Below are 13,490 nucleotides of genomic sequence, written 5' to 3'. Positions count from 1 at the left end.
CCTGAAGCCCGTCAGCGGGACGGAGGACAAGGTCAATAAATATCCAAACCACTGAGGCGGACAGAGCCAGCTGTAGCTCTGAGAGCAGCGTACGTGAGAAGGGGGCGGGGGGCGCAAAGTCTCCAGAAAGCGAGGCTGCCAAAAGCAAAAGATTCCCGAGAGGACAGGCAGAAGTCACTCGAAACGTCCTCTAGGGGAATAGGCCGTCCCCCCAGAGTGGGAGCTCATGCACAGGTGGGGGTGGGGGGCTTGCGAGCCAATGGAGGGAAGAGGTGTTTGGAGGGTGAGAATCGGATGGCGGAGCCCCGGCCTGCCGCCTTCTCAGGGCCGCGGTTCACCCATCCACGTCGGAGCCTCAGCCGGGCAGGAGGAAAGGAGTGTTTGGCAATTCCCCCCAGCAGCAGTATTTCTGGCAGAATGCCCGCCCCTCCCAACACTAGAACCCCCTTCCAGGCTAGGAACCCGGCTCCTCCCTTCCCGGCCGCCAGGGGGCGGGCCCGGATCACAGGACTGGAGCTGGGCGAAGACCCAGGCTCGGGGGTGTGGAGAAGCGGTGGGCGCAGCTTCTGTGCTTAGCCGGGTCACCCAACCCTCTAAGGGGGCAGGAGTGGAGGGTCTAGGGCTCAGGGGGCGACGGCGGCTCCCGAGCGACGCCAGACTGGGGCGAGATGGTCTGCGTTGGCCACCAACCCAGTGCAGCCCAGGGCGGCGGCACGAGCCAGAGCAGCGGAGAACAGGAGCAGGGAACGCGCCTCCGATAGGCCAGGCCTAGGGACCTGAGGAGAGGGGGCGGGATCAGCAAAGCGGGGACGCCGGCCCCTGATTGGCTCCTGGGAGTCTCCCCGCCCATGCCGCAGATGGATCCACTAGCCTCTGAGTCCGCCCCCGACTCCCCACAGCAGGGAGCTGCAGTTGGCTGGCTCGCAAGCCTGAAATCCCGTCGGAGCTCATCATTGGCTGCTTCCTTTAGCGGCCTGTATGATTGGCTGTCTGAGCCTCCTCCCTCCCCGCGGTAGGCGGAGCCCGCAGAGGCGCAGCCAAGCGGTGGTGACACGGGTGGGCGCAGCGAGGCGGGGAGCGGCGGCGGTCGGGCGTGGGACATACCCTGGCAGGGAGCAGCAGGTGGCGGCGGTGCAGGGGCCCTGGCCCCACCAGCGGGCACTGGCCCAGAGCCACGGCCGGGGGGCCATCTAGCTGGAGAGAGAAGGGACAGGTGACCCGATCGGAGCCCAGCCGGGCCCTGCTGCCTTTGGTTGGGGCAAGAGACAGTGAGAAGAATTTGGGCCAGGAAGGATTTCTAGGGAGATCCCATAAGGGATTCTAAACCAAGGGAGATCTGGCAAATGTAGGGCTGAATGAAGGGCGTCTGGCTTCTGGATCCCCAAAAAGGTAGGGTGAGCCCTAAGACTGGACGGAGAGAGTGGGAGGGGGTAGCAGGCCGGAGGCAGGGGAAAGAGAGGGGTCTTACATGGGAAGGTGGATCCGTGGCCCGGGGACTGGGGACCCCCGTGACAGCTGGAAGGAGAAGAGACAGGCGTATGGCGCGTGGAGGGGCAGAAAAGGGAGGTGGCGTGGCGTGCCCCAGCCTGGGCCCCTCCCCTCCCCGGTGTCCACAAATGCCCAGCGCTGGCCCACCTCCGCCCGATGCCCTTGGGGAAGAGGGTGGAGGAGGGAATCACCTGCCGCTCCCTCGGCCTGCAGCAACTCCATCCGCTCCTGCAGCTGCCGGACGTGGGCCTCCAGGTCTCGGTTCCGGGCCTCCGCCTCTCTTAGTTGACTGTAAGGAAACAAGGAGTGTGAGCTCGCTATGTCCTGGTGATAGGGGCTGCAAAGTTCTGTCAGTGGCCCCCCACCCCGCTCTCCACCCTCACACAAGCTCACCCAACCCGACCTGGCAAAGTTCTGGTTGGCTGTTCTGATGGCCTCCAGCTCCCGGCTCAGGCTCTGCCGGGTGAGCACCTCCTCCTCCAGAGCTTCCTGGAGCTCCTGCAGAGTCACATGGGTCTCGGCCTCCGCCACGGGAATGGCCTCTGCCACGGGGACGGCCTCTGCCACGGGGACGGCCTCCGCCACGGGGACGGCCTCCGCCACGGGGACGGCCTCTGCCACAGGAATGGCCTCCGCCACGGGGACGGCCTCCGCCACGGGGACGGTCTCCGCCACGGGGACGGCCTCTGCCACAGGAATGGCCTCTGCCACAGGAATGGCCTCTGCCACGGGGACGGCCTCCGCCACAGGGACGGCCACTAGACCCGCCACTTTAGCCTGAGGGTGGAGACTGGGCTTAGGGCTGCCTGTGCTCCTGGAGCACAGGGGCCTGTCTACTCCCCCAGCCCCACACGTCTCTGAAATCCCCCACAGTTCCTGTGACAGTGGGTGTCCAATCCCCGGACTCCAGGCTTTACTCTGGTCTCTCCATCCACACAGGAAGCAAAGGGCATTTCCTAAATTGTAACACAACTTGTCCATGTTCCTCCCCTGCTCCAAGTCTCACCAGCTCTCAGTGCCCAGAGGATGAGGCCACTTTACCAAAAGGCCTGGACGTCCTGCTGATGTCTGCAGCTTCTCCTCCCCATAAACCTGATTCTTTAACTGCCTTCCAGAACAAACGGGGGTCCTACCTCAGGGCCACTTGTACCTGTGATTCTCTACTGACCATGGGGCACTTCTCCATGGTGGGCTCCTCCTGCACCAGGGCTCAGTTCAGACTTAGAGCCTGCACACACACACACACACACACACACACACACACACACACACACAGCACCATGATCTCCTCCTAGGGACCATCTCTTGACTGAAGTAGCCACAGCTCATGCCACTGGGAGGTCCTGGCTTCTTCTTCACCTCCGACCAGCCCTCTTCATCTACTTACTGCTTCTTCTGGGAGGGACACACTGGGCTCCACACTCAGCACATGCACACGTGGCTCAGGCAACTGCTGGGCCTCCAGTTCCATGGGTGTGGGGTCTGGGACCTCACTGTCCCTGGGAAGAGGAAGAGGGAAAGGGAAGGGCTAGCCAGTCCCACCCGAGAGGCTGCTAGACCTGGGAACCCCTAAGACCTTGGGGTTCAAAGAGAGGTGAGGGGCAGACTAGAGGGAATTAACTGCCAGGTCAGTTGATAGGCCCTTCTCTGGCTAGAAAGACCCATGCCACACAGCAGCATCGGGCCTCTGGGAGCTTCCCTGTCTAAGCCTTCTGTGGAAATTTTAGGTCCAGACACCCCTGTTCTAGGGTCTAATTTTTTTTCTTTTTTTCTGGTATTGACTTGGGATTGCACCTAGGAGCACCAAGATACACCCCCAGCCCCTTTTGTGTGTGTGTGTGTGTGTGTGTGTGTGTGTGTGTGTGTGTGTGTTATTGGGGATGGAACCCAGGGGCATTCTACCTCTGAGCTATACCCCCAGCCCTATTTTTTTATTATTTTATTTTATTTTTGTGGTACTGAGGATGGAACCCAGGGGCCTTTCTACCTCTAGGCTATACTCCCAGACCTATTTTATACTTTATTTGGAAACAGTCTCACTAAGGTGCTGAGACCTCATTAAGTAGCTGAGGTTGGCTTTGAACCTGTGCGATCCTCCTGTCTCAGCCTCCCAAGCGCTGAGATTATAAGCGTGTGCCACCATGCCAGTTCTTATTATTTTATTTTTGAAACAGGGTCTCACTGAGTTGCTAAGTAGATGAGGCTGTCTGCAAACCATGATCCTCCTATCTCAGCCTCTGAAATGCTGGGATTACAAGCATGCACCACCACACTCAGCCCCAGCCCTATTATTTTATTTTATTTATTTATTTATTTATTTATTTATTTATTTATTTATTTATTTTTGTGGTACTGAGGGTGGAACCCAGAGGCTTTCTACCTCTGGGCTATATCAGACCTATTTTATATTTTATTTGGAAACAAGGTCTCACTAAGTTGCTGAGAGCCTCACTAAGTAGCTGAGGCTGACTTCAAACCTGTGGGATCCTCCTGTCTCAGCCTCCCAAGCGTGGGGATTACAAGTGTGCACCACCACACCCAGCTTATTCTTTATTTTTAAACAGGGTCTCACTAAGTTCTCGGGGGGCCTCACTAAGTAGCTGAGGCTGGCCAAGAACCTGCTGTCCTCCTGTCTTAGACTCCCAAGTACTGATCTTATTTTTATTTTTGTGGTATTGGGGATTGAACCCAGGTACATTCTGTCTCTGAGATACACCCCTAGCCTTATTTTTATTTTTGAATTTTGAAATAGGGTCTCGATAGGTTAATGAGAGTCTCAGTACTTGACTTTGAACCCGTGGGATTCTCCTATCTTAGCCTCCCAAGCATTGGGATTACAAGAGTGTGCCACCATGCCCAGTCGGGTCTTATAATTTATTTCCTTGACACATCACATTTGCATACCTCTCTTAGGGCTTCAGAACCAGGGGGACCCTGTCCAGCTCTGGGAACCTCCAAAGATGTCCCAGGAAGGGACTGACCCCTGTACTTCCTTATTTGGTGTGCTGGGCATAGTGGCACATGCTTGTAATCCCAGAACTAGGGAGGCTGAAACAGGAGGACCACAGATCTGAGACCAGCTTCAGCAACTTAGCAAGATCTTCAGCAACCAAGTGAGACCCTGTTTCAAAAAAGGGGGAGATGAAGTGTGGTGGCGCATGTTTGTAATCCCAGCATTTGGGAGGCTGAAACAGGAGGATCTCAGTTCGCAGCCAGCCTCAGCTACTTAGTGAGGCCCTTGACATCTCAGTGAGACCCTGTTTCAAAATAAAGAATAAAGAGCTAGGGGTGGTAGCACACACTTGTAATCCCAGCACTTGGGAGGCTGACAGGAGGATCGCGTTTTGCAGACAGCCTCAGCCACTTAGTGAGGCCCTTTGCAACGCAGTGAAACCCTGTTTCAAAATAAAGAATAAAAAATAGGACTGGGAGACGGGCATTGTGGTGCACACTTGTAATCCCAGCACTCGGGAGACCAGAGGATTGTGATTTGCCGACAGCCTCAGCTACTTAGTGAGGTCCTCTGCAACTTAGTGAGACCCTGTTTCAAAACTAAATAAAAAATAGGGCTAGGGGTGTAGCTCAGAGGTAGAATCCCCTGGGTTCTAACCCCAGTACCGTAAAAAATAATAATAATAATAAGACTGGGGTTGTATCTCAGAGGTAGAATGCCCCTGGGTTCCATCCGGGTATTGCAAAATAAAAATAAAAAATAAAACTGGGTGTGAAATCCTGAGACTGCCCTTCTAGATATTAGGACACACATTCATACTCAATTGCTGGGAGGGAACAGATATTCCCTGGGAATATGAAACTACAAAAAAACTGGTGTTCTGTCCAACCCAGCAACCCTTTCCATGGAAATACATCTCAAGGACCTTTTTGCCCTGGACGTGTTTGGAGACAACCTGCTCGCTGTTTCCTGAGCCTGAGTTATAACACAGGATGGATGACATTGTGAGGAAGCTGCCACGTAGGGGCACAAGCATGTGCTAGTTCAGTACTGATAAGGGACGGTATTTGCAGACTCGGAAACAATCCACTCTGCTGCTGTTACATACATGTTTGCCAGTAAGAGCCAGGGACGTCCCTGGAGGGTGGGCTCATGTACCACTTCCTTTTTTTTTTAATACTGGGTGTTGCACCCAGGGGCATTCTACCCCTGAGCTATATCTTCAGGCCTATTTTATTGTATATTTATTTATTGTTTTTGTGGTACTGGGGATGAAACCCAGGGGCATTCTACTTTTTATTCTTTATTTTGAAATAGGGCCTCACTAAGTAGCTGAGGCTGTTCGTGAATGACCATGACCACGATCCTCCTGTCTCAGCCTCCCAATGGGTTCCACCCCAAGACCAGCAAAAAAAAAAAAAAAAAAAAGGTTGTAGGCCGGAGGTCATGGTGCACGCTTGTAATCCCAGCATTCAGGAGGCTGAGACTAGAGGATTGCAGTTCATGGACAGCCTCAGCTACTTAGTGAGGCCCTTCACAACTCAGACCCTGTTTCAAAAATAGAGAGCCAGGCGTGGTGGCACACGCTTGTAATCCCCACGCTTGGGAGGTGGAGACAGGAGGATCGGCGCAGGTTCGAAGCCAGCCTCACTGACTTAAGAGACCCTGTTTCCAAATAAAATATAAAATAGATCTAGGAGTGTAGCCTGGAGGTAGAAGGGTTCCATCCCCAGTACCACAAATAAATAAATAAATAAATAAATAAATAAATAAATAAATAAAAAAGAGCTGGGCATGGTGGCGCACACTTGTAATCCCAGCACTTGTGAGGCTGAGACGGGAGGATCGCACAGGTTTGAAGCCAGCCTCAGCCGCTCTCAGCAATTTAGTGAGACCCTGTTTCCAAATAAAATATAAAATAGGTCTGCTAGTATAGCCCAGGGGTAGAAAAGCCCCTGGGTTCTACCCCCAGTACCAAAATAAATAAACTAACTAACTAACTAACTAACAAATAGGGGTAGGAGTGTAGCTTAGAGGTACAATGCCCTTGGGCTCCATCCCCAGTACCACACACAAGAAAATTGATTGTAAAATTCTAAATATATTTTGTAAGATTCTGTGGTCCTATGACTCTATGTCCTAGCAATGTAAACCTCCAGGATTGCAGAATTCTGGAAGACCAAGCCTAGCGGTCTGAGGTTTTACAATTGAATCTAATGTTAAAGTACGTATGGGTTCCTAAGACTTCTGGGTCCTAAAATTTATTCTAGAAATCCACTGGCCACCAGTGAGATATAGTGTCCCGAGTGTCCTCCTGGGCCTCTGGAGGCCAACACCCCTCCCACGCCACCTAGGCTGCACAGGTAAGCTTACCTGAGGGCCATGCAAGAGTAGGAGTAGCCCACGAAAGGCAGGTGGACCCCCAGTGGCATGCCTTCTGGAATGTCCGACAGGGTCTCCTACACACAGGACACACTGCTGTTATGCTGGCCCCTCTCTGATCATGACTTAAAATGCCCCTCAAGCCAGCCCCAACTTGGGGATCATCTTAAACAGCCCCTTCATCTTTTTTTTATTTATTTTTTGGTGGTGCTGGGGGTGGAACCCAGAGGCTTTCTACCTCCGGGCTATACTCCCAGACCCATTTTATACTTTATTTAGAAACAGGGTCTCACTAAGTTGCTGAGAGCCTCACTAAGTAGCTGAGACTGGCTTCGAACCCATGCGATCCTCCTGTCTCAGCCTCCCAAGCGCGGGGATTACAAGCGTGCGCCACCACGCCCGGCTCATCTTTTTTTTTCTTGTATCTTCTTACTTCCTTCTAGGGCCCAGCCACACTATAATTACATCTTTCTTTGGACTATAAGTGGATGAGGGCAGGGACCTAGGCTGTCTTGGTCAGTGCTGTGTCCCCAGAACTGCCCTGCTCAAGGGTGCCAGGGCTGGGCAAGCATTTCAGGACAGCTTAGTAAACACTGTAAGAGTGAGAGAGATGGCCTAAGGCAGGAAATCCCTCTGCCTCTCTCCCTCTTAGGTGTCAATTCAGATAACCTCCTCCTCCAGGAAGCTCTCTAGCACCTTCCATGCTGAGTCCAGGATGAACCCCGTGCTCCTTCATCTCAGCCCTGCCCACTCTGGGACCTTACTGGTTGGGGCTGGAGTGTATCCTGTATTGGACTGAAAGTTAGGTAACCATTGGGTCCCCAGCACTGGGCAGGCACTGAGCAGGTAGCCAGGGAGTGAAAGACAGGAACCCTGGAGGTGGGCACTGGTTGTACCCCAATTTTTATGAAAGGGGATGGGGAGGTTCCCTCAGCCCAATGGGGCCGCAGGTACCTACCCCGCCCCCGCTCACCATGGCAGTGAGCCCGTCTTCCACCACGTCGAAGTTGCATGTGTCCGTGGCGCCCTCAAAGTCTGGTGTAAAGGGGGGCACGCTGTCTCGAAGACCCTCCCAGTCAAGGCCAAAGAAGAAAGGATGCTTTCGGAAGTCATCTGCTCCATCCCGGCCTAGCCGTATCTCAGCGGGACACAGCAGCCCCTGGATGAGGTCTCGAGCCTCCTCCGGGACCCCTGTGTCTGCCAGCGGCAGAGACAGGTGCTCCTGCTCGAAGGGAAAGGGAACAAGGCCATGGTGGCCTGGGAGCACGTGCAGAGAAAGCGAGGGATGGCTTGGGGGCTAAGCTCACCTTGTAGTGGACGATCTTGCCGTAAGTCTCAGCAGTGGAGTCAGCATAGAAGGGCGTCTGCCCATAAAACATCTCATAGGCAAACACGCCCAGTGCCCACCAGTCACACTCAGGCCCGTAGCTGCCTGTCCCAGGCCCGCCACCCACGGCCTGCAGGATCTCTGGAGACAAGTAATCCGGGGTGCCTACAGCCACCAGTGACCGCACCTGCGCCAACACCACGGGACTGGGCTCGACCTGGACGCCTCCCCCACGCCCTGCTTGCCTAGCGCTGCACTTTGGGACACACATTGTCCAGGGTCCTCTCTCTAAGCCTGGCCCCGCCTCCACCCTAGCTCCCCTCATTGGTGGGCAGAGTTGTCCTGGGTGGGCTCACCGTTCCATCCGCCCTCAGTTTGAGGCAGGAGCCGAAGTCAGCCAGGCGGATGTGGCCGCAACGGTCCAGGAGGATATTGTCTGGCTTGATATCCCTGCACAGAGGGAAGAGGGAGGGGATGAGTGCAGCCCCACCCACCCCACCAGGCTCGCTCCTTTCCGCAGCTCTGCCCAGCGCCCCACCTCTCCCTGCTGAGATTATACAACTCTGGACTCCAGGCCCCGCCCACAGCGGGCCCCACCAACCTGGTCCCTCTCTAGTCCCCATCAGCTTTGGGTTCCAACCTTCAAGGTACCCTTCCCATATAAACTTGGCTACCCTCCTCCAGGCCCCGCCCAGGCCCCGCCCCCTCCATGCCTGTCACGCCCACCTGTGCACATAGCCCAGCTGGTGCACTGAGTCTATGGCCATGACAATCTCGGCCAGGTAGAAGCGCGCCATCTCGGCCGGGATCCGCTCCCCAAACTTGCTCAGCAGCGTTAGCAGGTCCCCGCCCACGTAGTACTCCATGACCAGGTACTGAGAGGGGGTGTGTCATAGGGGATCAGCAGCCCCCCCAGGCACGGACCTCTCATCACCAGGGACAGACTCCCAGAGTGCCCAACCCTGAAGCCAGAGATCAAGGCCAAATCAAAGACCCCCCGCCCCGACGCACACCACAGACACAAATCCTCTCCCCAGATGTCACTGGACAGAGATTCACTACCCTGGAGACGTTCAGAGGAAAAGAACCCGGAGACTTCCCAAAGGAAGCTCCCAGGTACCACCCGCCAGTCAGCGGCCCCCACACAGAGCTCCTGGAGAGTGAGCCAGGCAGGCGAGTCTCCTCCACTGGAGGTATCTTCTTCATGCCAGAGGCCCAGATTCAGGCCAGAAAAGGTGCAGCGATGAACATCACCCACCCCAGATAAGACGACTCCAGCCCAGGTGTTGCAGGGCAGCTCCCCAATCCTGCAAGTTCTCCCTACCATGGCCTTTTTTTTTTTTTTTTTGGTACTGGGGATTGAACTCAGAGGCCCTCTACCTCCAAGCTATACCCCAACCCAATTTTATTTATTTGGAAACAGGGTCTCATTAGGTTCCTAAGAGCCTTGCTGTTCCTCAGGCTGACTTTGAACTGCCATCCTTCTGTCCCAGCCTCCCAAGTACTGGGATTACAAACGTGCGCCACCACGCCCGGCTCCCAGGCCTCCTTAACTGAGAGTGTGTGTGTTCGTGTGTCTCCTTCCTAATCACCCAGAGCCTGGACCTTACCAGGTAGTTCTCGTCCTGGAAGGCGAAGTGCAGCTGCGTGATCCAACGCCGATCTCCATTCACCAACACATCCCTCTCTTCACGGAAGCACGACACCTGCGCAGCACCCGGAGCAGCTGAAGCAGGTGAGGGAGTCGACCTCGACTCCCCCAACATCCAGCCCTCGCCCTCACCTCGCCTCTCTTCAGCATGTCCCACTTATTCATGATCTTCATGGCGTACACTTGGCCTGTCTGCCTCATCTTCACCACCGCTACCTGAAGGCCAAAATAGGGTGACTGACAGTCGCAGAGGTGGGGGGACGGAAGGGCTAGCCTAGAACAGACTCCGCCCATAGCCACCCGGCAGAGGCCTCCACCCCCACTGGCCCCGCCTCTGACCCCCCTTAGTTCTCTCAGTCATTCATCAATTTCTAAGGCCCCGCCCCGAACCCCTTTGCCCCGCCCACCACATGCAAAGTCCTGGCTCACCTCGCTGAATGCCCCGCGGCCGATCACCTTCAGAATCTCAAAGTCATCCCTCTGCAGCCGGACCTCCTTAAGCCTCGCAGTGATGGGCTCCGCTGGGGGAGGGGGCAGAGAAAGTCCCTAGACTCACTTGGCCGTTGGAGGAGGGTCTGTCCCTCGGTTTACCCTTCTCTCTGCTTCAACTTTGCTTTAGCTTCCAAGGGCTCTCCCACATAAACATCACATGAGACATAAACCTGCCCTCCCATGGAGATGAAATGCCTGGGAGCCGGCGTGCAGACAGAGGGCTCCAGTGGGGTACAAGATGGGAAGAGTAGGGTAAGGAATGTCTGCAGAATGGGAGGCCTGAATGAGGAGGGAGAAGTCAGTCAGCCCCAGGGCCTAGACCATCCTGAGCCCCGTCCTCCATGCCCACCCTGGGTGATGGTTATGTGGTCCCCACGCTCAAAGTTCTCATTTAGTGTGTCTTGGCTATGGCCCAGGACTACAGCTGTATGACTGTCTAGAGATCAAGACTTAGCACACTTAGGGAAACAAAGTCTGCAGCTGGAAGGAGTGGGAGAGGAGAGGAAGGGGCAACTGGGCACCTTTGGAAGGTCCTCACAGACCTCCACAGGAGGTAGGAGGCTTGGCTGACAGTCGGCCATCGGAGCTTCAGGGGATAAGGCCTACACCTAGCAACTCTCAACAGAGCAGTCTGAGTAGGATAGGCGGGGATGGAGGCTGGACACTCTGGGGGCGATGGGGAGAGGGAGGCCAGGCCGGGCTTCCTAGAGGGGGTTAGAAGCCAGGACTTCGGAAGCAGGATGGAGGAGGGATGGGTATGGGCAGGAAAGAGGGGAAACTGAGTGGGTTATGAAGGATAGAGAGAGGGGGCTCGGGGAGAGTGGCCCCATAGGGAAGAACCAGCCAGGGCCAAGAATGGGGGCGGGAGGAGAGAGCCAAGACATTGAGCCCTTTTAAGGCAGCAGGAACCCAGGCCCCCTCCCCCACCCTGGAGGCCTGGCAGGGGAGGGGTGCAGGACGCAGGGGAGGGGTGCAGGACGCAGTTCAGGCCACAAAAGGACTGCTCCTTCCAGCAGAGCCAGACCCCTGCCCCCACCCCAGATCTCAGTTTACCCACCAACCTAACTTGATCCTCTGCAAAAGGGAGATTGGGAGACCCACTGAGAACTGGGGGTGGAGGACTGGGGAGAAGGTTCTTCCAGAGGCCCAGAGACCTGGCTCTTGGCCTCCACCTTCCCATCTGCAAAATGGGAAAGAAGGGAGAGGACCAGGCCTCTCCCAGTAGATAAACAAAAGGGAGCCCAGAAAGTGGAGACAGGAGACAGTGACTGAGGCAGGGACACACACACACAGGCCCAGGACCAAGAGCAGGACATGGAGGGGCAGCCGTGTGGAATGACAGAGTAGAGAACATCTGGGCAACAGAAGCTAGAGTGCGCCGAAGCCCTGGCCGGGGACTTGGGTGGGGGCGAACAAGGCAGGACGCTGGCATTGAGGCATTTTCCCCAGATTGTTCCCAGAACCTGAAAGGCCCTTCCACAAGGAAACTTCCAAGTAGGACAACTGGAAGTCCCTGGCCTGGAGAGGACCCAGGGACTGACCCAAGCAGATGAGCTGCGAGGTGGGGTGGCAGATGCAACCCACAGAGGGGGCACCCCCAGACCCCATGTTGTTCCTCCTCAATCTAGGGGGCAGAGAGAGGAGTCAGCTGGTGCCTGTCTTCAGAGCTGGTTCTTCCTCAGGGCCTGTGTGAGTCACTACACCCTGCCAGTGCCTGGGCACCTGTTAGGGCAGCTGGAGAGGCTGGCGCCGAACACCTGCCCACCAGCCGCACCCCTGGCAGCTGCACCATGCTGGCCCTCCCTACCTGCCTCTGCACTCTGGGAAGCCAGGATAAAGAGCCACATGGCCCCTGAGGGACAGTGAGGGTCCTGAGAGAGGGGGCGCCAGCCTGTCTCTAGACCTAGACTCGGGCAAGAAGAGCAGGGAGACAACAGGAGGTGGTGCCGCCTAGCCTCCATGGTCCCCCACCACAGCTCTGAGTCATGGCCATCCTGGCCTCTGCTGACCTTACTCTGCCCTGCCAGAGCGGCACTGGGGTCAGAGGCATATTACTGCAGGACCCAGGACCGAGCTCTGGAGCCCTTTCAGGAGGGTCACTCCATGCCCATCCTGCCTCCCTAATAGCCAGGTCTGGGTGCTCAGACCCATCTCCTACCTCTGTCCCCTTCTTCCAGCCCAGGGAGACCCACAGGTAATACTCACCCCACTGCAAGAAGTCGGCCACATACTTGTCCTGGGCCAGGTCGGAGGTACCCAGCTCCTGGTGGACGCCCAGGAGAAGGTCGAGCAGGGGCTCCAGCCCCAGGAAGCCAGGGTCCAGCACCAGCTGCTGGAGCCGCCTTAGCCGCACCTCGGCTGACATGTTGGGCAGGCAGCACCATGGCCCCTCCCCGGGCCGGGGCTTGGGGTCCTCCTGTCACGGGGTCTGGCAGACCCTGTCCAGGTCCCGGAGCTCTGGCTGCATGTCTGTCTGTCTCTGGCTGTCCCCTGGGCCTCTCTGGCCACTTCTCTCTGCCGATGAAGCCTCCTCCTTTTCTTCCCACCCCTGGTCCGGCCCCCTCCCGCCTCCCAGCTTTAACCCCTCAGGAGCCAGCACCCCCAACTCCCTCCTCCCAGCGCTACACCGCAAAGAATGATCAAGAACCTCAACTTGAACTCACAATAAAAGGTGAAGCGCATGAGTTCTAAGTGTGGGCGATGCCAAGACGAGCCCTCCCATTGCCTAGAGGGGGCCAATAGAGGCTCAGAGGGACCTAGTACCTACCCCCTTTTCCTGCCAAGCTCCAGGGCTGGGGAGGGGGGGAAGAGAAAGGGACTGAGGCCTGAGAAGGGGGGCTGGAGGCCAGAACAGCTTCTCCTGTGACTCAGCGATGAATTCTGACTTTGGGACAGTTAAATTTAGCCCCTGGGCACTCTATTTTACACTGAGTTACTCTTTGGCAAGAGGTAGGGAAGGGGTGGTAAGGAGGAGTGGGAGGGAACGGTCTCAGGAGCCAGCACCAGGGGTGACCTGTTGGCCAAACTCTGAGGGAGGCAAGTGGCCCTCCCCAGGCAAAGGAGACCCCAAAATAGCTCCCTGGCCCCTGGCCGGGCAGCCACATTCCTGTCCAGGCTGGGTTTAGAAACAGAAACATTTCGGGGGTGGAGCAGGGAGACACCACTCCCAGAGGAACTGGAGAGCCAGCCAGGAGGGA

General features: G+C 56.3%; 1 protein-coding gene across 8 annotated transcripts; it reads right to left on the bottom strand.

The window, feature by feature from the left end:
* Window positions 1–616: 616 nt before the first annotated feature.
* On the bottom strand, window positions 617–12,658 carry DMPK (DM1 protein kinase; the record flags this gene model as incomplete). Of its 8 annotated transcripts, none has more annotated exons than XM_080702951.1 (15): window positions 617–776; window positions 1,105–1,190; window positions 1,469–1,515; window positions 1,680–1,777; window positions 1,892–2,102; window positions 2,872–2,987; window positions 6,815–6,900; window positions 7,782–8,045; window positions 8,131–8,337; window positions 8,507–8,600; window positions 8,877–9,025; window positions 9,761–9,856; window positions 9,934–10,017; window positions 10,231–10,322; window positions 12,499–12,658. In XM_080702951.1, the coding sequence occupies 15 exons, from the start codon at window positions 12,656–12,658 to the stop codon at window positions 617–619; spliced, it is 1,950 nt and encodes a 649-aa protein (XP_080559077.1). The 8 variants fall into 8 exon arrangements, with proteins under 8 accessions (XP_080559077.1, XP_080559078.1, XP_080559081.1 ...); XM_080702952.1 differs by having other exon boundaries at window positions 1,892–2,048; XM_080702955.1 differs by having other exon boundaries at window positions 1,892–2,030.
* Window positions 12,659–13,490: the final 832 nt, after the last annotated feature.

This window comes from Muscardinus avellanarius (assembly GCF_963383645.1).
Source record: "Muscardinus avellanarius genome assembly, chromosome: 10".
NCBI lineage: Eukaryota > Metazoa > Chordata > Mammalia > Rodentia > Gliridae > Muscardinus > Muscardinus avellanarius.
This window is presented reverse-complemented; position numbering and strand designations above follow the sequence as displayed.